The sequence below is a fragment of the Balaenoptera borealis genome, assembly GCF_965194805.1.
Source record: "Balaenoptera borealis genome assembly, chromosome: 12".
NCBI lineage: Eukaryota > Metazoa > Chordata > Mammalia > Artiodactyla > Balaenopteridae > Balaenoptera > Balaenoptera borealis.
Window position 1 is genome coordinate 23,573,926 of NC_138869.1, and position 25,828 is coordinate 23,599,753.

At 42.0% G+C, this 25,828-nt stretch overlaps 1 protein-coding gene across 16 annotated transcripts in view; it reads left to right on the forward strand.

Annotated features, from left to right (window-relative positions):
* The window catches only part of FOXP1 (forkhead box P1), a 599,574-nt gene that overhangs the window by 487,884 nt on the left and 85,862 nt on the right, over positions 1-25,828 (forward strand). For 12 of the 16 annotated variants that reach the window (XM_082346185.1, XM_082346180.1, XM_082346188.1 and 9 more), the window contains 4 exons: positions 13,302-13,439; positions 14,491-14,577; positions 20,002-20,155; positions 25,525-25,729. In XM_082346185.1, coding sequence (XP_082202311.1) covers positions 13,302-13,439; positions 14,491-14,577; positions 20,002-20,155; positions 25,525-25,729 — 584 coding nt within the window. Of the gene's footprint in view, positions 1-9; positions 1,358-1,995; positions 2,147-13,301; positions 13,440-14,490; positions 14,578-20,001; positions 20,156-25,524; positions 25,730-25,828 lie in introns of those variants that run through there. The other 4 variants (XM_082346181.1, XM_082346179.1, XM_082346183.1 and 1 more) reach the window with 3 other exon arrangements.

Genomic DNA, 25,828 nt, shown 5'->3' on the forward strand with positions numbered 1-25,828 from the left:
CCACCATGCAATTTAGTACTTGTGTAACCACCGCATTGCATCACTCTCTAATTATTTTGTGTGAGGCTGGACTCCACAGCTGGGTCACAAGCTTCTGTAATGTTTGTTGTTTGCTTGTTTGTTTGTTGTTTGTTTGGATGCTCCCGGAGACAATTAGTTTACAAACGCAGACCTGCAAAGGAGGTAGGCCAACTTGTAAAAGCATGCTTGAGTTTTATGGATGCCTCTGAAAGAATTTGTCTTTAAAAAAAAAAAAAATTGCTTCTTTAAAGGGCACCCTGATGTTGTTCACAGACGTTAAATCTCTAATGAATTTTAATACCTTTGAAAAAAATCGCATGTGGATTTTGAAATGAACATTTCTCCTCTCTCACTGTGCCTTGGTTGGAGAGAACTTCCTATATTTTTATTTCCTGTCTTTGGGGCCCTGCCAGCCCCTACGGAAGGAGGGCCTTGTCTCTTTAAGAGTCAGAACTCTACTGATGCACGGTACACTGGCAGATTTAAGGCCCCTCTCCCCAAAAAAGAATGCCCTTGGTTCTCTGTTGAATATTCATGAGAGGGTGGGGTCACATTTTTGTGACCTGAAAAACTTCCATTAATAAATTTGTTATCTGACACAAAAACACTTTAGGGTGGAGCTCGATCAGTGCTGCACCCATTTAACATCGGATCATAAGTTGACAGTCAACTGGCGCTTTTGTCTCTTTTGCTGGCAGATTAATGGGGGAATTGTCTGCTCCTGAGCTGACCTGATTGAAATTCAGGCATTTGCTTGATCGGAAATAGTATCAATATGCTTTCTGGTTTGTAGTAACCTGCATAACACCTCAAATGGAAAAATATTTTCAAGTAAAACTGAAATTACTGGAGTAGGATTTGTGGCCTTTTTTTTTTTTTAATTGAGGGAAAATACGTAATCATTAATGTCACGACTACTTTTCCTCGAGTATTTTTGAGAAAAAATAATTAAAAAGTTAGAGTTTTGTATGTTTGTTTTGTAAGTATAGGCCAAAAAGTTTTTCCCTAAATTGAACAAGGGTAAATTAGAGAGGTGATTCTAGAGCTGCCGAAAATGACTAAATTAACCTGGCACCGAAATCGGGCCAGTTGAGCCCACCAAGTTTAGCATATTGGTGACTTTTTTTTTTTTCTCACACTGTACTCAGCTTTAAACAGCTTTAAAGAGCAGTGACTAATAGAGGTCATCTTCAAGTGCTCATTGAGAGTAGCCTGTGTTGATGTTGTAGTATAAATAAGAACGGAATTTAGAGAATTATTCCTTAGCGAAAGAGTGGCAGATGCTTGCTTCAGCAGCTGTCGTTCTAGAGGGCAAGGAGCTTGGTTCAGCAACGAGGTACGTTGGTTATTTATTTCAACCCCCGTGTCGGGTTCGTTTTCCTCTGTGCGCACAAGCACACTCTGGCGAACCCGGCTCTTGGAAAGAAAAGGGGGGAAATAAAAGAGGCCAAGGCTGGGTTAAAACCAGGGACGTGAAGCGAAAGTTCTCCCGCGAAGGCCGTTTTCGAGGAAGTTCTCCTGCGCTGCCTTTGAGCCCCGCATCCCCTTCCGATTCTAAACAGTTGCTCCGAGCAGTCGGGGTGTGCGGCGGACGCGCCGGTTCCCCTGCGTTGCCGCTCGGGTTGCTCTGAAAGGCCGGGACAACTCTTTGTCAGTTTCCAAGAGGAAACAAACACCGCCACCCCACCAAAAATCCCCGACCTGGCAGCCCCGGCCGGAGGGAGAGATGCGCGCCGCGCCCGGCTTCCCAGACGTCAGCCGGAGGCGGGTCAAAGGGTTAACAGCAATTAAGCGGAGTTGCTCCCGAAACAAAAGCCGGGTTTCAGCCGAGCGTGATTTCACCTGCCGCGCGGAGGGGGGCCGGGGGGCGCGGGCGCGGGGCGCGGGCCGCGGAGCCCATTGTGTGGGGCGCGGCGCGGCGCGGGGTGTTTAGAGGCGGGTTGTGATTGGTGGAGCAGGGCGGGGCGGGTGGGCGCGGCGCGGCGCGTCTTGTCAGCCCGCGAGCCGGAGCGCCCCTGCGCGCGTGCAGTCCGCCTGCACGCCGAGGCCGCCGGACCCCACGCCCGGCCCGCGCGGGCGCCCTGAGCCGGCTCCGCGCGCCTGGCGGCTACATGGAGAGTGTCAGGTTGGTCCCTGTGATTGATCTTTGCCGTTCTGCTCTCCTTCCCCGGGCTCCGCGGTGCCAGCTTCCTGGGGCCTCGCTGGGGAAGGCAGGAGCGCCCGAGGGTTTCTAAGTTGAGTCTTTTGGAAAAAAAAAAATAATAATAACCATCGCTGTTTACCAACTTGGGTGGGAGTTGCGCTCTGGAAGTGGAGGCGGGAGGAGGGAGTGGAGGGGTGGGAAGAAGCAGCTCCAGGCCTGTGGGTCCTGGAAGAGAGAGATTTCCACCACCACCACCACCCCCGTTTCTCTCTTGCTCTCCCTTTTTTAAAATGTTCATGGGTGGGGTGTAGTTGAGAGTTGAAGGAAGTCCTGCTTGTGTTTTGCTCTCGCGCTCTCGCTCGCTCTCTCTTTTTTTTTTTTTTTTTCGTTTGCGACTGGTTTTCTGCCGTTCTGGCCTTCAGGCAGCCACTTTGGTAAAGCCCTCGCCATCACTCCATTCGGGGGACGTATCTGGGGTGTGATTTATGTCACTTTCAGAGCGTGTGACATATACAAGGAGCCTTCCATCTCAGTGTAACCCGTGTGGATGTTTCTTTGCTTCTGATAGTTTGTTTCTATATCTGTCTAGGCTATTTTCAGCTTAGCTGTTCAAATTCAAGGAGTTCACACACAGTCAAGGGGGGAGGGGGACGAATAAAGCCGCACACAGAAAAGGGCAGGCTGGCGGAGGGACACTCAGGCAGGTTTGGACGGCTCAGCCTCTGTTGCATTACTTTGCTGGTTAATTAAGTAGTGAGTGGGCTTTGGGTTAGGACGCGCAGCAGACTGAGGGATTGTCAGGGGGTGCTCCCATCCGAACCGGCTTTGAATGTAGCTACCTCAACTGTCAGAACTGCCTGAAAGACGGTCAGTGGAAACGAGACTTTCTTGGTTCCCCCCGCCCAAGTGTCGTGATGGGAAGGAGGGGACCTTTAGGAAGTGGGTGGTAAAGTTTTAGAGCAAAGTACATATAGACTCTTTTCCTCTTTGGGTTTAACTCCTTCAGGGCCTGCCGGTTCGGAGTGAAATATCTAATAATTTTATACTCTTGTCCACACAGACCAAGTGTTCTAATCAAGCCAATTTAAAAATGCAAATCATCTCATTTCCATAGATTCCAGCATTCTGAAAGTGACACGTTTGGGGGAAAAATTAAGCCTAATAACAGGAAATGTGAATCATACTATCAGTGACTAATCTGCTTAAGAAAAAAATAAGTTACATTTATTTTATTAGGAAGTCAGTGTTAAAGAAGCCATTTTTTTTTAACTTCAAATCGAGTGAAGTTTTTATTTTAGAGGCGGCCTTTTTTTTTTTTTCCATTTGTTTGTAATAGATTTTCCAAGAGGAATGCTCAGTCAAAGCTGGTTTATGTGGTAAAGTGTTCAAGCTAGCATGTCATTGTCAAAAACCTCAAACATGATCACATTAAGATTCTAGTTTAGGATCTGTTGCTGTTACTGTTGTTTAAAAGAATACAAAGCTTTCTCGAATGTTAAGACTCCTCACTAAGTAAACCGAACGAAGACTGAAGCACATTCTCCTAATTGATGCCCTTCGCTTACATGGAAAAAACGTCTACTTCTATTTTACGTGATTCTTTGTAGCTGCCTGACACATTTCAGTGGAAAGTGTGTAAAAATGAAACCAAAATACAGACTGCCTACCCAGAGACACTGGCTGACTTACTCTAGGATGTGATAGAGCTGAACTGAAAACGGATTGGGCTGACACTTGATAATCAAAGTTGATTTATTGTTCATTAGTACTGCATTAGCCCTTTCAGGCAAGACAGTTATTTGTGTAGTGGCCTGTCAAGAGCCAGACTGTGAGCACCTGTCATTTCTAAGGCATGAGCTAAGCAACCAGATATTAAGATGATGCAAATAAAAATATGTTGGACTAGGTAAAGGGCCACATGATCATAAATTTTTTCTTTAAAAGAAAAAAGAGCATGGGTCACTACCAATTTGTAAGAAGAAATCTATTTATATATATATATATATATATATATTTTTTTTTTTTTTTTTACCCTAGGGACTACTTATAGAATGAAAGTAATGGCCTTTATGCTCTCTTATTTGCTCCCGGAACTTTCTTTTCTACCCATATGTGCAGCTCATTTGATAAAAAGTTGGTCAGTTAAGGAAATGAGGAGCCTAACATGTCAATTCTTTAATCTGAGTAATTCAAGAAAGGTAGGCTTCCCACTTGTGTTGTGTGTTTAAATAAACATATTTCATTAAATGAAACTCTCCTAAGCATGGGCTGATTATATGAAGATGTGATGACATCATAGCTAAGCTATGCTAATGTCGGATAATAATGTCAAGGGCATTTTCTGCAACGTGTTTCACTCTCGATTTTTTTCTTCCCTCCCTGGAAGGGAATGATCTCATGACATACAATAGAAAACAACCTAAGTGTCAAAAGAAAACAAAATTAGTGAACTTTTGTCTGCAGCCATAGAAACGCGGATTAACTCATATTTTTCCAGAGGACGGAATGGAAACATTCTGCGAGAGGCTATATAGTGTATTGTCTTCTTTGAATTTTCATTTGACAGGGATTTTAGAGGCTGTGATCTTAATTAAATCTCAACTAGCTGAAGTAATGCATCTAAAGGCATGCAGTGTTGCGTAACCTTGCTCAGTTGGTAAACCATAAATCATCGGAAAGCTTATGATAGGAGTGGTTGGCCTGAATTTTGTTTGTTTGTTTGTTTACAGTCAAGTGTACTGTAAAAACAAAACCCTCACCATCACTGCCTTGTATTTGCATGTTGTCAGGAGCTGTCACTTGAAAGATAAACTCTTTCATGACGCTGACCAGTTCTGCAAACTTTTCAGCCAACCTCCACACAATTGCAAGATACAGTGAAATTAAAATCCAGATTAATTAAAAGCAATGAAATTTCAGATTTATCTCAGCTGAGTAAGGTGGCAGAAGTGTGTTGGTGCTACAGGGTTTTACTGAGGCAATCAGGAGACAGTAGTGTGACGAGCTTCTTAGCTTGAACTAAAATGTGAATAAAATTTGAATTGGCCAAGAAAAGGAGATTGAAGAAATTTATTTTACTCTGTGGCTTAGTTGTAGATGAACACCACTAAGGGGAAACTTAAAACTGTCCTCTTAGGAGTTTGGCAAATAGAATCGTCCGAGTCCACTGCAGGTAGTTCTTTGTGATTTATTAGCGAGGGATAAGGCAGCAACAGTTAACCAGAGAAGGTTGGAGTAAATAAATACATAGTGTCTGGTGTGTGTGTTATGTGTTAAAATGCGTATGAATTTGAAGACAAGGAGTTACAGTCATTTAATAGCTATTAACTAGTCCAGATCTTACGAATTCTACTAGTGCTTGTAAATACTAGGTTATTTACTTTCAGTGTCTTTTAAACAGATTTTTTTTTACTGCTGCATTTTTTGGTTCATATGTATGCTCTAGTAGAAGCAGCCATCTACACATAAAAATTGAGAAAGCTATCGTGTGATATATAGATTTTATATATCTTTGTACGTAAGATTTCATACAAGACTAGGAGTTATGTTGCTGATAAGCTGTAGCTCTCCGGGGGCAGAGAAAGAATGCAGCTTCGTGTATACCTGCATGGCTGGGTTTGGGGACAGACATGAATTTGGTTTGGTTTGATGAAAGATTTCTATTCTTGGCAATAGCATGATATTTCTGGACATTGGTTTGAGTCATTTCAAAGTGTGCAGTACTTTTTTTTTTTTTTCCCCTCCTCAAAAATGGCATTCTACATTCAGTTTTATTTACTCTTTTTTAAAAAGAGAAAACTCGGCTACCTCTTAGCTAAACAGTCCTCTACAGATGGTGGGAACTTGAACTATCTGGAAAGACCTGAACTGGGCCTCTACTTGAGGACTGTAGGAATAATCTCTGAGTCTTTCTTCCTACCTGACAGCTATTTGAAGAGAAATTAATTTAGAATGAGAGAAATAAATATTGAATACATGCACTGTGCCTCCTTTTCAAATCCGGTTGAAAGCAACTAATCAATGAAGTTGCTGGCTAAATGTGAGGGTGCGCTTTTTTTGGGATACCTTGGTATCATGTTTTAATTTTTAAGCTTTATCTGGCCCTTAAATCTGAAACATCATTGTTCAAATAACTGAGAACAAGGTAAATCAACAACATCAAAAAGGTCGGCTTCTGTGATTTCTCAAGGGCTTGTTATTTTGTACTTCCCAATTCTATTTGATGTCTTGACAAAACAAGATGACACAGGGGAGAATACATTAAATTTTGATTTTTTTCATCTAACCTGTTACTGTTGTGGCAGCTTAATTTCTTTTACTTTGTCCTGAAGATGGCTTTTTGTACAATTACTCTAATTGTCACACCACTTCATGAGGGTGGGTCTTCATGGCTTTCCCATTTGCCTTGATTTTACTAGGCATTTTTGAACATGTTTTGGCCTTTACCACGTAGGGAGCTTTGGGTTGGGCTTTGTCTTCATTAGAAATAAATCAGTGAATGGTGAGATTGTCAAAGAAGCAACTGATGCTTTCCCATTAGAATCTAATTTGCACCCCTTAGCTTAACTGTGATGGATAAGGTAAAGGTGTTGGAAATAGGCAGGAGAAACTACATAATTTGAGAAACAGAAGTTGTAATTCTGAAAAAAAGGGGAAGGAAAGGGTGATTGCACCCTCAGTCAGGCCTTAAAAACGTTGGAATGATCTAATTTTGGCCTACCTGCGTGTTTAAATCCAACTAAAATCCCCCCTGTATCTCAGTAAATAGTAAAATATATATGTATATATATTAATTATATGTATATGATATATATTTTTTCGTAGTTAAGCACCCTATGATATTTTCTATGCTGGTTGAAGCATGAAGACCTATCCATTTAATTCTTAGTCTTAGAAAAATGTTTGATGGGCAAAAGATCAAGATTTAACTTTTCTTCATTTAACAGTATCCATTGATCTGCAACTGTATCTCCAAGTTGTCTTTCCTTATTCTAATCATCTATGTGTGTCAAATAGGATGGATACAGTTGCCTTCCCTTTCACTAGTTTTGAATAATGCTTCAATGTAAGGGAGCTTATGTAACCAAGGCCCCTTCCTTTTCTCTTCAAGAGCTAAAGATCTGTGGGTAGAATCTATTCTGAGGTACCTTCTTGGAATAATTCTCCCCTCCTCTTCTTTACGGTACTTAAAAGACGATTTTTGTTGTCGTTGTTAATATAAACTGTCATAGCAGGTTTGATCCACGTGCACTAAGTTTTTTCCATCCCTCGTCCAAGAGAAAGAGACTGAGGAAGGAAGAGGGGGCATTTTTCTAAATGATGATAATAATAATAATAATAATAGTTGCTAGGTTGAAAAGATCAGGGCTTATTGGATGACTACTTTCACGTGTAGCTTCCATTGTTTCCTGTATTTAACAGTCACTAATGGGAGAAGCGATTTAATTTATGTAAACTTTACATTTTTATGCAAATGAAGCTGATATTAGAGCTAAAACAGTTACGCTGGCACTTAGTGGAGTAACCTTGTGTGCGTGGGGAAATGAGAGAGGAGAGCAGTGGAGGTCCCACGAATGCCTGTGCTGTAAACAAATATGAATTTATGCCACTTTTTACAATTTAGAGACAAAAGAAGAGCTCAGAGAGCATTGCCAGGATTGCTTATTAGGCTTGATAACCTGAAATAACTCCTGATTGGCAGGCAAGTCTTGGCCATACAATTCTTCCTGAAGGAAGGATAGCCTTTCTTGATAGAATGTAATAAACAAAATGATAAAAAATGAAATGCTAATTGCATTTTAAAGAGGTCTTTTTTTTTCCCTAAAATTTTAATAGGTGGTTGTATTGTTACTGAGAGAACAGTTATGCTAATGACTGACTACTTAGATGATTTTGCATTAATATAATAACCATTACCTGCCTTAATGCTTTGTACAGTATTGTGGCAAAATAGCGAAGCCTAAAAGAGTTATACAAAAAACAGAATTCTGTAATGAAACAGAATTATACTTTCCACATGAATAGCATGCTTTTTTTTTATTTTTTGAAGACTGAAATATTATGTCAGAAATGTATTTTCTTTCCTGTGTGATACAGCTATTTTACATGGTATCTGTGGCTTTTTGGGTTTTTGTGTGTCTGTGTGTGTGTTTCTTCTTCTTTCTAAACACCATGGGGAACAGATACAAGCTTCCTAACTTTTTTGTTTGTCGATGTATCAGTTGTATCCACTGGGTTATTAATTATGAAAACTGTTGTCTTTCATGGGGGGGGCCTTGCTGTTTATTTTCTTTTACACAGGCTTGCTTCTACATGATCATATCAAATTTGACATAGGTGTGTGTGTGTGTGTGTGTGTGTGTAGCCATTTTCTTTGGTTTTGTTTTGATGTTCTGGAGCACTCTAATTTAATTCATTTTGCTCTTATTTGATGAACCAAGTGACACTGCCTAACCTGGTTGGTTATCATTCAAACACAGCCCAAGGTCTAGAAGGGACTTAAGTTTCTTGGGACATCCACGAGGTGAATAACCAGAGATGAAAACTAGTTTCTAAATTCTTAATCCAGAGAAATGGAAATACAGCAGTATTTAAAGTGTTTTTATCTTCTCATTTGCATTATTTGTACACATAGCAATTATGAGAAATGCTGAGGTCCAGAAATCTATGTGTATTTATACCTGGCAGCATTTCCTTGGAGTTAACGTGAGTGTAAACTAAAGAGAAAGAAAAAGAAAGGATAACATGTTATTTTCAGTATTTATATTGTGTCATCTCCCCTCCCACCCAATTCCTCCAATTGTCTCCTAGATTAGAAATAAGTATTGTTTCTATGGGTGTTTTTATTTGTTTGTTTGCTTTTTAGATATTTTTCTTCCCCTTCCCCTCACCTGCCTCTCCCTGTTGAGGATGGAGGAGAAAAATAAGCCATATTATTTTAATACTCTTCTAGCGTTCAGATGATATAAAGCCATTTGGAAGTAAAAGAAAACTGTATCAGGCAGAATTTACACAGCAGTGGATGGGCCTTTAACAGCACTTATTGGTGCAGAGGACGTTTCCCCAGTGGCTGGTAGGAAGGTAGCAGCAGGCCCACACCAGCAGCCGTGTCCTGATGGCCCCAGCACAGCTCTCTGGCTGCCATGTTCGCAGGTTTGTGTGCACCTGGGGTGGGCCACACCCAATTGGTATCAGTCAGCAGTGTATTAACCAATTTTTTTTTTTTTAATTCATGACTTCCTCTTGAAACTCAACTAAAGAGTGTTAACTGTGTGTGTGTGTGTGTGTGTGTGTGTGTGTGTGTGTGTGTGTGTGTGTGTTTAAATTCAGTTTTGTATGCTAGCATTCTTTAAATGTCTGCCAGAAGTTTAATTTGAATTTCTGATCCCTGAAGGCAGCTAGACAGAATCATTCCCGTTCTTCATAAATTGCCTTCTATGATTCATTGTTAACTCATAAAACATACTCATTTCTATATACTCAAACAGTTAAGGTAGTTACAGTATCGGGGATACAGGTTTTTTTTTTTTTTTTTTGCATTATATTTAAATTGTCGTTTGAGGAAGAAATCGAGCATTAGCTTGAACTCCTAGTTAAGGCATGAGCCCCGTACCACACAAAACCTCAGAAATTAATGTTTTTATCTCAAGGAGGGTAAAGTAGGTACATGGAATTGGGGGGGGGTAGTTTAGTTTTGAGTGAATACTCTGAAAGAGGGGCTCATAAATATTAGAGTGCTGTAGTTAAAAACTCACATGACTGTTTTAAATACTATTGATTTAAACCACTGGCTAGATTTTATGAATCAAAGTGTAATTTCGAAGCCTTGGCCATATTTCTCAATGCTGAAGCACTCTCTCTTGTGTGCCTTTAGCTGCTTTCCAGACATTCAACACAGGATTAAATGATAGTAGTTACAGTGATCAATAGGTTAAGACCAGTACAATCACTCTTGCCGCTAATGACCTCAGTAGTAATGGGCAATAAAGTGTGGGCTATAATAGCCTCTCGCTGGTACTGCATGCCCTTTGATTCCCAGTATTAGTAGGGACTAGCTACATGAAAAAGTTAGACGTCGAGAGCCAAGGCAGTGGATATGTAGGCTATAATTCTTAACTATTTAAAGCCTCACACTGTGCTCAGATTTTTTTTTTTTTTTTTTTTTTTCCTTTTTCTACCCCACAATGGTTTCTGGTTCATTTGGCTATGTTTGTGAAAGCTTTCCTTAACTGATTTTCATGACACGTTGGAGGAGAAACTTTGGGAAAATCTCAGTTTTATTATGTTTGTAAATGAAGCTCGAGCCCACTTTGGAAGCTCAGAGCTAACTTGTGTGAAAATGTGGTTTCAGATAGTAAAAGCAAAGTTAAGGCCATCAGGATCTAATAGCCCACTTCTGATTATTCAGAGACCGGTCACCAGGCTGGAGGATTACTCAGGCTTCTCGCCCCTTTCCCTCCTTTGGCTGTGCCTGCTGCTGCTTTAAGCATTTGATTACTTGTCACCACTTCCGTCGAGATGCCCGAAGGGAAAAAGGAGAGGAGACTCAAGTTCATTTTACTGTTCTGTAACATGATGACAAAAATTGAATAAATAACTTTGGGAAAAGGAGATTTAAACTGTTGACTGTATATGAGGGTTTAAAAATTATCTGTGTATGTCATTGTTTTAAACTTTTTAGATCTGTTTTATTGAAGCATAATTTACCTATATAAAATGCATTTGTTTTAAGTATACAGTTGGAAGAATTTTGGCAATTGTATCCACCTTCTGTGACCACCACCCCAACCAAGATAGATGGCATTTCCATCACCCCCAAAAGTTCTCTGGTGCCCTTCTCTTGCATAGGCTCTCCATAGTCCTTTTAAACATCATGAGCAAGAGATTGTTTCTATGATGGTTTCTGTTGTAACACTGTTAATTTTGCGTTCATCACCAGCTTAGATCTTAACACCACCCTGTTCCTGTCTGTTTTCCTGTTCATCACCATCAGAAATTTGGCTCAAGAATATTTATATTGTACATCATCCAAGAAACGCAGGGGAAAAAAGAAACCTTAAACATGGTTCTTTTGTTTGCTTAATCAAACCTCCCTGTATGATGATGCAACTCTCAAGGAAAAGTAAACTTCTATTGTGATACGTTGGCTTTCGCAGCTCAAAAGATAGAGATTGGCACCCAATACAGATTGAAAAATTCAAAAAGTTTCTGCTGTATGAAGACAGAGTCAACTAATTGGAATGAATTTCTAGGTGGTTAGATGTTTTGATAATGTCTTCTTGGTGTTTGTCCTAGATTAAATGCAAGTTCACTGTTCTAATCATTGGTGATATTTCGTGCTGCGAAGTATCTTTTTAAAAGGATAATTTATCCACTCATATACATCTGTCCCTGTTTGCATATAAAAATATTCAGACATGCCCATCTGTTTAAAATTACAGTGTATCCACATCTACGCTTAAAAGGCCCCTGCAATAGGAAGAATTCATTGATGACCTTCCAGACTTGGGTTAATGAAAATTTTCAAATGTTCCAGCTAGTGTTTTCCAAACAATGTGAAACTTGTGCATAAACATCCCCCCACACAAAACATGCCCACAACAACGGTGGAAGCTGTTCACTGTACGTGAATCTGACCTTCAGGAACCTTTGTTAGTTCATCAAAATTAGTGATGCTGAGAAATCGGGACATCAGTGCATAATGACTGTGAAATTAGGAATGAGAGCTCGCTATGCAAATGACAGGACAAATCATGTGAAAAAGTCAAGATAAACTGCATATTAAGACATTATGTTACATAAAATTAATACTGCATTTCTCCCTTTTGCTTACTGCTCCCCTGAAAGATTTTTAAATTCTTTTATCTTCTAATCAGCTATTGTCTGCTGGATTTTTTTTTTTTTAAGTGGCACACAGGCAAAGTGCAAAACATGTTATTACCTTTTATTGTAATACATGAGATGACAGGAGATCCTTTTTAACAAAGTATATCCTTTACTGCTTCTAGCTTCTTGCTGTCACATGTTTGATTAGAAACCAAAGAAAAGTAAGGTGGTTAAATATTACTGTTAGAAGACATACAGGTTTTGTCTTTTCTTTCATTGTTTTTTTTTTTTTTTTCCCCTTTCCTTATCTTTTTATTTGGTGGTGGGAGGGGGGTTAATTTTTCATGAAATAGTCTTCTTGTATTACGGGGCCTGACAAAATGGTTCTCGTGTAGTCTGCAAATTAAACACAAGTGCAGTGATTATTTTGAATAGCTAAATTACATTCTAGAAAGCTTGCAGAATTCATAGCATTGTCATTAGGTATCCGCTTGAATACAATTTGTGTAACCTTGGCCAAGACAGCCTGTCATTTTAATGTCAGTGTTTTATCTGAACAAGACATCATCCTTTCAGATACAGTGTGCAGGTTCCTTGCAGAGATGCCCGTGCAGAAACGTGTTAACAGTTGCAAATATGAAATGCTATCAAGTTCATCACTGTAGCTGTTTGTCACTGAAATGTCATGGAAAGCGGCTTTTAATGGTATCGCACATAATATGGAAGAATTGAGACATCTGTGTGCTGGGTGAATAAGGAAGGCTAAAAGGCATCAGAGGAAGGGTCTGTGTTGAAGTTCGGAAGGCGTATTCAAGGTTCAGCTGTCCACAAGACTCAGCGTTCATTGATTGTTCTTAAAGTCACGGTCCACAGAGGAAGGGGATCATATTAGCTCCAGCCGGGAAAATACTGGTTCCTGTTTGCCTTCTTCCCTAAAACAAAATTCACGTTGGCGTTAACATGCTACATCTCACTATGACCAAAGACTCATTCTTATTAAGAAACTGAGATCATACTAACCTAACTCCAGGTAGCATTTATGAAGCCTTTACTCCTTGTTCGTTTACCAGAGTATCGGGAACACTTGTCAGCGGCTACAGGGTTTTCTTTTATTTTTCTTTATTTAAAATCAATGTGCCTGATAGATTAAATAGGGTTTGTGACTGCATCCCCTCTGGATAGATGCCCTGCACATGGGAAATTGGTCAGTCCTGGAAGCAGGCTGATGCCGGTCAGTCCCTGAACCCGGAAGGCTGAGTGCTGCGGGCGTGCAATTTCCTGGCTTCCTATTTATCCTTCGTTAACGTTCTAGGTTCCCGTGTCAGTGGCTATGATGACACCTCAAGTTATCACTCCCCAGCAAATGCAGCAGATCCTCCAGCAACAAGTGCTGAGCCCTCAGCAGCTCCAGGTTCTCCTCCAGCAGCAGCAGGCCCTCATGCTTCAGCAGGTAATGGTCCTTCCTCCTCCCCCAGCCTCCCACGGCCCCTGGGGCCCGTCCCTCCACTCAGGATTCCCCTCACCTGAGCAGCTCCTTTGCCCGTCGAAGCGTAAGCAGAGCAGGGAGGGTGGGGCAGGACGCAACATCGGTCCCTGGGTGATCAGTTGCATTTGCATCCCTGAAAGAGAGGGACCCTGCCAAAGCCACGAGGGTTTGGGCCTGGAGAGTACCCAATGGACTGAGATTAAGGCTGTAATTGGACTTGGTAGAAATAAGATCTTTTAGGCTTAGGGGGCTTTGCGCTCTTTTATTTGGAAAGCCAGAGGCTTCTAAATGGTGTGAATCAAAGCAAAATAGGGAGCACGTCAGGAGCAGGTTTAAATGTGACAGCTCTTGAAGTCCCCATTTCAACTCAGAAGCTTACAGAATTTTTCTTTTAAACATCAAGAGACGTCTTGGAGTTGGTTAATTGTCAGGTGTAGAGTTGATTTTACCTCTTTCGTGTTTGCCGATGCTGAAGTGAACTTCCGGCTGCCGTTGTGCCACGGGGGCCTCATCGTCGGACTTGACGGACACCTGAACCAAATAGAGGAGACTCAGGACCATAGGAATGGGAGCTGCTGGGGTGAGGCCGTGGGGACAGGACGCAGAGGAAGCTACCCACGCAGTTGACGTAGACACTGAGCACGGGTCCCCAACAGCGCCCAAGCCTATCACTTAGGAAGCACGTACGCGATTGGCAGTAGAGATGCACCAGACTCCCTCCGCAAGGGCGCTCTGGCTTTGTTGTACAAGCAAAGGTCATCCCTTGCCTTCTTTTAATTAGTTTGTGTAGAAAATGGTATGTTTTTCATCAGTTCATTTTGGAGATTACTTTTCAAACAATAATGCCAAGAAGAGTCAGCGTGCGCTGAAATTTATTGTCGGGTTTCAAACTAAAGGTCAGGCCGTTACAGATAAAAGGGTGCTATTTTTCAAATCACAGCTTGTATGTGGCACCGAAAGGGGCAGTGGCTTGGCGCTACTCTCTGTTACTTACCGTCCTCTCTTTCCTTTGTAGCAGCAGCTTCAAGAGTTTTATAAAAAACAACAGGAACAGTTGCAGCTTCAACTTTTACAACAACATGCTGGAAAACAGCCTAAAGAGGTACCGACAATACATATTTTACTTTCAAACCGCAGATCCCAGAGGACTATCTCGTGGCTATTAAACTGTCATTCATCTTTTAAATGATTGCACAACTGAGCTGACTCTATCGGCTCTCAGCCTTCAGGCCGAGAGATATTGTCCTGTTTTCTTTCAGATTTTTCTGGGTTCCATTTGCCGGCTGCCACGTATTTTATAACACCACCCCAGGTGTACCTCATGTGGGCACCGGCAAGAGGGATCGTGGCAGAAACTTGAGGGCTGCTTTTGCAGACTGGTACCACTGAGGTCCAGGATCTACCTGGGAGAGGTGAGGTGCACTCAGTAAAATTATACTTGGGCGCGCACTTGGTTTCCCCCCACCTCCCAGCTCAGAGAGCTTGAGCATGTGGCGATGGCCTTTGCCTTTGGAAGAAGAATCTCTTACCCCGAAAGTTAGAGCAAGGTTCAGAACAGCCCGATCTCTGTTGAACTTCTTCCTGCAAGTTGCACGGATCGTTAACTGCTTAAAGGCAGGCTTGGATTGTTTGTGTTTTCCCGAGAAGAACTCGTGTATCGCAATAGCTTCTATGTACACAGTACTTTGTAAGTGCCCGTAGTGATCACATGTGCCCACCACCCAGTTAGGTGACAGTGTTCACTCCATAAAAGGGAAGGCCTTCCCAGGGAGGGTTTCTGTCCCACCTTCTATGCAGCTCCACGTGGCTGAGGCTCGGTCAGCTGGGGGAGTATCTCCGGGCATGTGTGCATTATCGTGACATCTTTCTGCCCATTCCAAAGTTATCCGATGTAACTTATCTCCTCGTGTTTTCACGGTGGACTGAAATTCTTTCCATTTGAGTGTTCTCCTTGGAATGACAATTCAGAGTTTGATAAACAGCTCCGAATCCCGCTGAACAGCTTCTTTGCTGACCCAGAGGAGGCAGCCACTTGCTTTAGTTTACAGGGAGTCCCTCCAGGTGACCCTCCCCATCCCTGCCCCTCGCAGGAGCCCGGATGCTGAGCTCAGGTGCCGGGAAGCGCTCGTCTTACATGCTGGGAATGAGCCAGCCGTTCTCACTTTGCCGGCTCCTCCCTCTGCACAAATTGGGTACATTTTCCGTGCCCTGCCAAGTTTTCATCCTGGAGTCCTGTTTAGCAGCCTGGATGGAAACCCCTGCAGAGTAGGGGCAGTTTGGGGGTGAAGGGGAGGAGGCGTTTTAATGAAACTGCTGACACAACCTTAAGTACGGTAGCGCGCTACCGGGTGCTGCTATAATAAAAAAGGGAACAGATTAAAAAGTGTCTAAAATGTAAATCTAAAGGACTAACAGTAATTAAAATGGAAATGGCACAGGGAGGGAAGGCATGTAATTGTGAGATATCACTGTGCAGAAGGCTCTCAGCTTTGTTTTGCTGGCTGTTTTTCTAATTCAGTAGGGCTTACTCATCAGTGGCAGTTCAATGCGCGTTAATGACTCTGGGATTGCAGGCATCACTCTGGACAAAGAAATGATTATTGTGCGGTCAAAAGAAGTTCAAAGACAAGAAGGGAATTTCAGTTTTTTCCTTAGAGATCCACATTCAAGAGCATATAAATTAAGCCAAATGTTAAAAACCACAGTCTGAAAGCTGACTTCAAAGTCACAACTCTCTAATTAATGAACTGCGAGCTTCAGTTTGGACAAGTTGTGGTTTGATGCGCCCATAAATCAACATGACAGGCCTGTTTCACAGTCTCAGACAGTGCTCGTCACTGAGTCACATCAGATGTAAACACAGCAGAAAAAAGAAGGGATATGAAGGAGGTGCAATTGATCAACAGAATTGGTAAAAACCCACTTTTGAAGCACATTATGCATGATCACAGGAAATGGTTACAGCCTCAAGAGGTTTCCCCTTCTGCTGTTGCTTTTTTGAATCAGATTTCTAACAGCCTTCAAAAGGGAGAATAAGAATTATGGAGTTTCTCCCCTGTGGCTCGCAGGCAATAACCCCCTGTTGTTATTTTGTGCTTCTTTCTTTTCAAAGGCATCAAAATTTAGTTTTTTAAAGATCTTTAACTCTATATTTGAAGACAAACAAAAAAGGGCCGCACTGTCATTCTTATCAGTTACCAGGGATTGTGTTTTTCCTTTCTGTTGCCACTTCTTATTAACCTCTTATTTGGTCTGTTAGACATAGTTTGGAATGCACGTCTGCATGCTGGGAGAACATGAAAGTTCAGATGAGCTCAGAGGGCACATAAAGAAATATGAAGCCGAAAGTTACACAGCAGAAGGAAGGATAAAAGTTAACTCTCCCAAATTGCTGCTGTCAGAAAGGGGGCATCTCGGGCGCACAAAGACGATGGTGGTGTCAGAATTTGGGAAGGGAGTTTCGGGGAGAAAGGGGAATACTTTGTATCTGAACCAGGGGAAGGTGGTTACACTGTAGTAGCATTTGGCATCTCCAGGGTGCTGCGTTTGTGGTGGTCACCCTTTGCCATCCATTTCGAAAGGCAAAGATGATGTTGCCTTCACATCCCGAAGGGTGGGTAGACCCAGACCCAGACATGCCCAGCGGGCATGTCTCCTTGGATTCTAGCGGTGTGTCCACAGTGCCACTGGATGTGGCCGAGACCTGTTGTAACAATGATGAGGAGAGCCCTGTTTCCCTAAGGTAAGGGGGGAAGCCTCCTGAAATTACCATGCAGGTGGTAGGCCTTTTGTGCTACCATGAAATAAAGTCACATGGTAGCAATTTCATGATGTGGATTGGTGGTTAGGATTTTAACAGGGTTTGAACTCGGATGTTGACAGATGGAACAAGTATATTAATTTACTGAATCCCCGGTCATTAGTGGCTCATTATTTTGAATCGTCAGCCCTCCCTCTCCCCCGCCCTGTCCCCTCTTTTGATCACCTCTGCAGTAAGACAGTTGATCCTGGGCCAGAACAACGTCCTTTAGTCTCCTTTTTTCCCCTAAAGTTGCCTTGAGATGTTTCCTTGAGAAACTCAAGGCCCCACGTTGAGTTTAGACCTAAGACCTTCCTTGGGAGATGGGTGCTCTGTAGCCCCAGTACAGCTGGTATTTAGGTGACGGCTCACGACTATTTGACAGGACGGGTGTGGAAAAGAGAAGGCAGAATTGATTTTAAGTCGAGCCACAAAAAAAAGATCCCATCCTGTGTGGGTGAGGTAGGCTAAGTTGATTGTTTTAAAAGGGCCGTTTGTCCTGGGCAGTTATGACAGTTTATGTTAGGCAGTAGGGAGGAGCCGAAGAAAGCAAAACAGACCTTTGACTGCAGCGCTAGGGAGGGGATTCGAAATGCAAGGTTTATCAGGGCACTTTAGCATTTTAACACCGACTACTGACCTGTCCAGGGGACTGCACGGAGACCTTTTTTGTATGCATTCAATTGTGAGAAGTAAACAAACGGGCTCGTATCCTGTGTTTGGTAACTGGGTGGGGAGCACAGTTTGGCAACCAGTGTTGCTTTTAAATTCTTTCTTTGGACAATGGGCCTTGTATACTTTTATATCCTGACTTTTCAAATGCGGACAGCTCTCATGAGCTTTTCCTAGGGATGGCCACAGAGACAACAGAACAGCCATCAGTCATTTTATATAAATACACAACTTCTAAACATTTCATTTACAGTAAGATGGGAAACACTCTCCCCAAACTCCAGCACCCTCCCTGCCCCATGATCTTCTCCTTCAACAAGAGCTAATTCCCTGATCTTTTATTGTGTCAATGTTATTTTTCTTCTCTTCCTTCCCTCACCCATTTTTCTAAACGTCGTGAATTAATATCTGTTGAAGAAGTGAAAAAATCATTTTGACATGAGTATAACTATCATTGGCTCTTACATTAATGTGATAACTTGGGAAGGGGTGAAAACAATTGGGTCATTTTATGCATGCTGTTCTTCAAATGAAAACACTGGCTTTTCATTTAAATTTATTTAAATTTTTGTTGTTAGTGGTATAGAATTTGTTTTTTGGAGTGAAACTCAATTAACTTTCTCAGTGGCATGGTAGTAAGTCTGAAATTGGTTGCTAGTATGAGAATGATGGTTTTTACTGTAAAATAAACTACATGGAGACCAAAAGGAAACCACCATTTTTCTCCTCCTTTGAACTTTACATCAGAAGGTCTTGATATATATACCATTTTATGGATGTATCAGATCAAGGTCATGTGTTAGGTTAAGTGAATGCAGTTGTTTGTAAAGTGTAGTTAGGAGAAGCTCTGTGAAAGAGTTGTATTGTCCTCTTGGTTGTGAACGTCTCTGATGTTTTGAATACTACTCAGAATTAGGAAAACGTATCTTGTGCTTTTCGTAAAGAACCTTTTTCTTTCTTTTTTTTTTTTTTCCTGGCTCCAGAACTCCCTTCCCAAAGAAGGGTTAATTTTCCTTTCATAATTGTTAGCCATAATGTGGCTAAGACCTCCACCTCGATTTGATTCCTAGCAGATTAAGGATATTAGATAATTTCCTTCTATTTATTGTAATAGTGCACTGTATTATCTTTCTATCACTCAGATAATTACTGAGGAAATCTACATTAATTTTTTTGGCTGGAGCAAGACCTGCTAAACACAGGAATGATGTATTGATGTTTTACACAACAAAAGTTTTCCTCCTGTCATTATCCAATCAACAGAAAGATATTTATCATTTCGCAAAGCCCCTTCTTTGCAAGAACAAAGCGGGCGGGGAAGCAGGACCAGCAAGCCGACCTCGGGGTTTCTGAAACTCAAGCCAAGCGAAGGCATCTGAAGCTTAAAGTGTCCTTCATGTTAAACACTCACAGCCGAGCACGATGTTGTTTGCTAAATTATGAATGTGTGTAATTAAAATCTAGTGGCTGTTTCTATGAAAGATTTACAATGTTATTTCATCGTTTGTCATGGCTAATTAACAATATTAGATGAAGTTTTTCTTCTTCAAAGGTCTGATTTTTTCTCATTTATTTATGTCAGAAGTGATAAACAGAGTAGTTAAAAGCTTCTCCCCGCGCAGGCGGGATGGAGGCAACTTGTCCCTTCACACCTCAGAGGTTCAGGGTTCAAATCCCTCCAGACCTGGAGTGATCTATAGCCTGCTTGCTGCTCCTGTGTCTACTTAAAAATTTCAGAGTCTAGGAGTCTACATCTTGGCTAGAAGAACTCAGGCCTTTCAAACCGTAGGCAAAAGCTGCCTCGATTGTCAAATTATTTTCCTATGGGAGCCGGCCGCAGAAAGGGCCCACACCCAGCCCCTCGCTTCTCTTCGGAGGCAATGTGTCCTGTCCCTTTGAAAGCAGCCTTGACCCCGAGCCCTCCGCGAAACTTTAGTGACCGCTCTCAGTCCTGGCGGATCACAGTGTGTTTGGAAATGTCCATACGTTTCACCTTCCCCCAGCAGTGGCCATCTCATTTTTTTTTTTTTTTTTTTCCTTCCTGATTTCTTCCAGCAACAGCAGGTGTCTACCCAGCAGTTGGCTTTCCAGCAGCAACTTTTACAGATGCAGCAGCTACAGCAGCAACACCTTCTGTCTTTGCAGCGCCAAGGCCTTCTAACAATCCAGCCGGGGCAGCCTGCCCTTCCCCTCCAACCCCTTGCTCAAGGTAAGCGTTGATGGTACAGAAGGCGCTGCTCTCTCGAGACTCCGGGGCGGAGGACGGGGGTGGGGGTCGTCTTCTTCCAGCTCATCGTGAAGGAGATTGTCCGTTTAAAACACGCCGATACACACTCGGAGGCAAAGCCGGATCAGGGAGCAGTGATGGACCTTTCCAGAAGCCAGAGTGCTCGTCAGCGCCCAAAGGAAGACCTAGGGTGATCTGGAGGCTTAGCAGGATCAGAATACTGCACGTCCTTAGAGTAAGAGAAGGCAGCGCTGCTCTGGCTGAGGGAGCGTTTCAATCAGATCTTCTCGCGTTTTCAGTTTGGAATCACAGATGCATTTTCTTGAAGGCTTCTGTTAGTCATTTTAAGATGTGTTGTACATCCTGTAACTTGCTCTGTGTTAAATCGTAGTGATGCTTTAGAAATGCCACTTTTTAATATCTAGGGAGAAATTCAGGTTTCTTTTTCTGTAAACGATTATGATTCATCTCTTGCTGTTACAAAAGCCAAGGTGGTTTTCTCTTGGGTTCTCCCTTTTCTTCCTTTTTGTATTCACCTGACGGTTGGTTTTTGAGCCCGTTGGTTCTATACGCGTCAGAACAGGCGGCCTGTCCACCTCCAGCTCTCTTTCGAAAACTGGAGCCCTTTGAAAAGGAAACAAGATTTCATGGATTTAAAAATTTCTTTGGAAGAGCCATTGGCGTGTTCTTCCAATGGGTGTTGGACGTCAGAAACAAATGAGTACTCTAGCTGTTTTTAGGACATCCTCTGGGTTTAAACAACTCTAACTTTCATGTGTGTGCAATGTGATACACAAATGGATTATTCAGAACCAGCAAGAAGGAAAGGCAGGAAAGAAAGAAGAGTCATGCCGTGTTTTGAAATACAATTCCTCCATCCCGTATGGGGTGTGGTAGATTTCATTTGCCTCCTCAAGGCCCATGGTAGACTCGGATGTATGTGTATATGTGCCTTCAAGGCTGGTAGCTAAAGCCTTTGGTATCTTGGATTCAGTTTCATTATGAAAGGGTTCAAAATATGGAACGTCTTTCTCCCCTCATGGTGCTGAAGGCATGGCCGTGTGTACAGTAACTTTTGGTGTCAGGTGGAGCCGGTGAGGCATGTGTGCGTGGAATCTTGATTCTCCCGAGTCAACCACACCCAACTTCTGTCCCTCCTGGGGTTCTTTGGGTTGTGTTTATGTTTTCAGTGTTGAGACCAGGGCTTTTTCCTCCTTTAACTTCCCTCTTGCCTCCCCTCCCCCTTCTGCCAATACTGCTCATCCACGCAATATATAATCAGCATCTCCGTTGCTGTCAAAATAGAAGATTTGGTAACTGAGCAGTGCCGGGCGGGGTGGGGGCGGGAGGACACATGGGCTAATGCATTTTTGTGCTTGCGAAATGTTATAACGTGCATTAGTTACATCTTTGGGTTTATTGTTGGCAACGTCACCCGCTGGGCTGACACACCCACTGGACTCCGCTTCCACCTTGCCCATCTTTTCCCACTGCTCCTGTACTATTAAGTTTGTGCACTAAGGTTCATTGTTATAGTACATCAGTTAAGCTGTCCAAAAGAGGGCAATTGGGCAGTGACAAGACAAGCTCATGTGTAATGTGAAAGAAATGAATGTGGTGATGCATGAAGTGTAATCTCTGCAGTAACGTATCAGAGACACCGGTAGGTAATTTACTAGTCATGGCATTGATTGATATGCTTAGCAGTCTGCTCTGACTCTTAGCCCCCCGTGACATTAAGACGATGCATATTTACAGTCTAAGGTGGTACCTTTGTGTGCGCCCAGGATGCATAAACGCAAATGTAGATATTTCTCCCAGTGAAGTGAACCACCAGTGTCATTGCCATCTCTCCCGGAATCAGGAGGTTGGTTTTGTCTCCCCTAACCCTTCTCCCAAAGTGGCTGGAGAATTCAGTCATGTTGGACTACAACACAATTTTTTTTTTTTATCAGAGAGATGATGGCTTAAAACTGATGTCATTATGAGGTTTAAATCAACTTTCTGCTTGCTTGAACGTGGTCACCTGGGTATGGAGGTACAAGGACAAAAAAAGGTTGATCAGCTCTGTCTTGGAGCCAGTGATACCTGGGGTTGTAAAATTGAGTTCCGTGAACGGTAATCTGTCAGCTGTCCCCGCAACATACATTTTTTAAACCTTTGTCTGCATTTTCTTTTATAATGAAGGGGCCAGTTGTCCTGGAAAAAGAAATGTAGCAAGGCACAGGGTTTATGTGTTAAAAATGCTGGTGATGCCCACTTCTGGATATAATCATCATGGTTCTTTTACATACCTGTACGGTCTTGGCTAAGTTGCCTTAAACATGCATGTAGAAATATCAAAGTATATGAAGAGACAGAGAGTAATATTTTGAAGGCTCTTTCCCCCCCACCCCGGAGGTTTTAGGTTATGAAACAGCAGGACTTTTTTTTTTGGATGTTTTTAGGGCTGTTGTAGGATGTTCTCTCTGTTTTACATTTTTAGCATGTCTGTTTTTCCCTTGGTGTCTTTAATCATCTCATCTTCCTCAGCACCTGTAATCCCATACACTTTTAGTATCATTCTGACTTTTTAATTCTTTAAAATGTAAACTATAGCTGGGAGAAAATTACATGCCTGCTGATGTACCTGTTAATGGATTTGTTTAACTTGGTACTGTTATTCCTATGTACCATTTTTTGGAAGAAATGCATGCTTTCTGGACATTTGCTGTCCATTTAGTCTGATGAGTGACTAGCTTACCTTTTATCTGTCACAATTCTATCATGAGATCTCGGCTGTCAAATAACAGCATCCTTTGGTAGATAGTATTCATTGAACTAACAGTTTAACATCACTAACAAGGTGTAACATTGATGGAGGAGACCAATTTGACTGCCTTTCTGTGAGTCTGATGGCAATGTTCTTCACCGTTATTATCACATCGAAATTTGACCCAGAAGGATGCCTCGTTGTCAGTCAGCGAGTTCCTGTTTTATTTACCGTTTCTCCTTCTGGGCGAGGGAACTGATTTGCTAGCCTATTGGAGTAGCATTACTGTACTCTGTGGGCATAACAAGTGTAACAGGGCATTTCTCTCTGTCTTTATTTGCTGGATAAACAGCTTACTCTTGAAACACCTTCAAAGTTCTGCTTCTGTCGAGGGGAAAGTGTTAACACAGTTGTTAGAAACCGTGGTGTGTTCTTCCTTCCAACCTCCCATGCACCTGACCCAGAAATCAATTAGTTTGAGTTGAAAAATAGGTGGCTTGTTCTTTTCGTGTGTATTTACTCCCCAGAAAATAAAACTGGGTGTTGACTTGTGTGGCTTTATATCAGTGTGCTATCATCCACAGACAAGCCTATTCACTATTGTTTCAGTTGAATAAATAGTGGTCGGAGGGTCAGCCATCTTCACAGGTAATTGTTGGTGTGCAGACATCAGCGGTGGCCTGTTAGCTACAGACACACCCCACGTGTCACCTCGCAAGGTGTTGGAAAATAATAGCCCAGATGCGGCAGAACCGGACACGGGATTGTGTGGTGACCTTTCCCTTTGTTTAATTTGCCTCCGAGGTTTAATTTCAGGGGACAAGTAATAATTGAATATGCCTAATAACTAAACGCTCATTTGGGACAAAATCCATCAAAATATAATTGGCATTTGATTCTTATGAAGGAAGAAGAAACCCGACTTGGCTGTCGAGGATGCGTTCGAAGAATATCTGACCACTTAATGTATCATTTGAAGCCTCCTTTGTAATATTTATTAATTGCAAAGACTCGAGCATTTGAACATTTTCGTGGAGAACCGTTAGGAGAGACCAACTGGTTTTGTTAACGCTCCTCTCAGAAAGGCGGGGAAGGTTATTGGTCTGCTGTGCAATAATTTACTCCTCTTTGATATGCAAACGATCCACGGTGAATATAAAAAAATCCTATCAGACTCATTTCACAGTTCTTAACCACTCGGATTCTCTGGAGTCCATCGCCTCATTAGACCAGTGCTCTCCAATGCTAGCATAATTAAAATCTTTAACAGTTTAGCAAAGTAAAGATGTTTGGCTGATCACGTTGAGATGATTATCTATCCATTGTATTCTAAATGACAAAAATAAATTAAATTTAGACCTTGGCATTTTTTATTACGTGTTTCAAATGAATGTAATGTGCACAGCCTTCTTTTTAAATTCAGTACCCTTAGGTTTGGTCAGAAACAAGCCTGTTTCGGTTACTGCTCTATAGTTAGAAAATGGCAGGCTTTCTCGGATAGCTGGGTTCCAGTTGATTGAAACAATGAACTGTGGTCCAGACGTCCAGTTCTAACGCGGCATTGCCTTGTGGTGTCCAGGGCCTATGATTTCTTCCAGGTTGTCCTCCTAGGTTGTTGTTTTTGTCAGTTGCCATTCAGAATATTTTTCTTCTCTGTGTGTACGCACTAGAATATGCCTTGAGGTAGGATTTGGAAATACTGGGCTGTAGAGGCATGCCGCCAGGATAAAGGCTGCAGGCCCACAATAGTGAGATTGGCATCCTGATTGTATCTCTTCTTGGGGGAAAAAAAAGCAAGTTGACACTTACTGCCTAAGACCCATGTCCATTGTGACCCCCTTAAAAACAAGAGAACTTTACTGCTCCAAGTTTCTTTCACGTTTTCATTTCATTCTGCAATGGTTCATTAGCATGGATCTAAGAAATGACAGTAATAATAGTGTTACTTGTATAAAAAGTTACACAGTTTTTCAGTAGACACATCCATCAATTAAGCATGTGGTACAAGAAACCAAAATTAATGAGGAAGATAGGTGTGTTAATGAAATAATCATAGTATAATCAATTTGACTGTTAAAAGTTGAAAAGCATTTCAGGAAGACAATATGAATTCATAATTTACGTCTAAAAGTGATTAATAAAAACTGTATTTAATAACAGAGCTATTTGTCATCATTTAAGGCTTAAGCACAAAAATTATTCATTTTGTGGCTCGTGTTGTCATAATAGTATAGTTGAACAAATTTATTTTGAGCCCTTCTTTGTGTCTAAAAATACAGTAACATCTATCTGCATTTTTTCCCCCCCCAGCGATTTAGAAACAACAGTTTGGATGGAGGCATACAGTCTTTGCAAGAAGTAGCTGTGTTTTGAATCCTTTTCACGGGTGTCTTTTATGTGTGATGAGGGCACTTCAGGGGGAGGACACGTTCGTTCCTACCGTATTTGCCTTAGTTGAGAGGGAAGGAAAAAAACTGAGCGCACCAAACCCGCTCCCCCCAACACTAGGCTTTGTTTACTGACTCTTTGATTTAATTACTGTTTGAAGAGGACGGAATTAGCTGTTAATTGATTTAATTATCCAATTTGTTTGTTTCAGGCATGATTCCAACAGAACTGCAGCAGCTCTGGAAAGAAGTGACAAGTGCTCATACGACAGAAGAAACCACGGGCAACAATCACAGCAGTTTGGATCTGACCACGACATGTGTCTCTTCCTCTGCACCTTCCAAGACCTCCTTAATAATGAACCCACACGCCTCTACCAACGGACAGCTGTCAGTCCACACTCCCAAAAGGGAAAGGTAGGAACGCCCATCTGAGATGTGTCCAAAGCTGTCTTTCACGCGGAGGGGTGGGTGGCCCGGCCTCGCCATATCTTGGTGATCTCTAATTGGATCCAT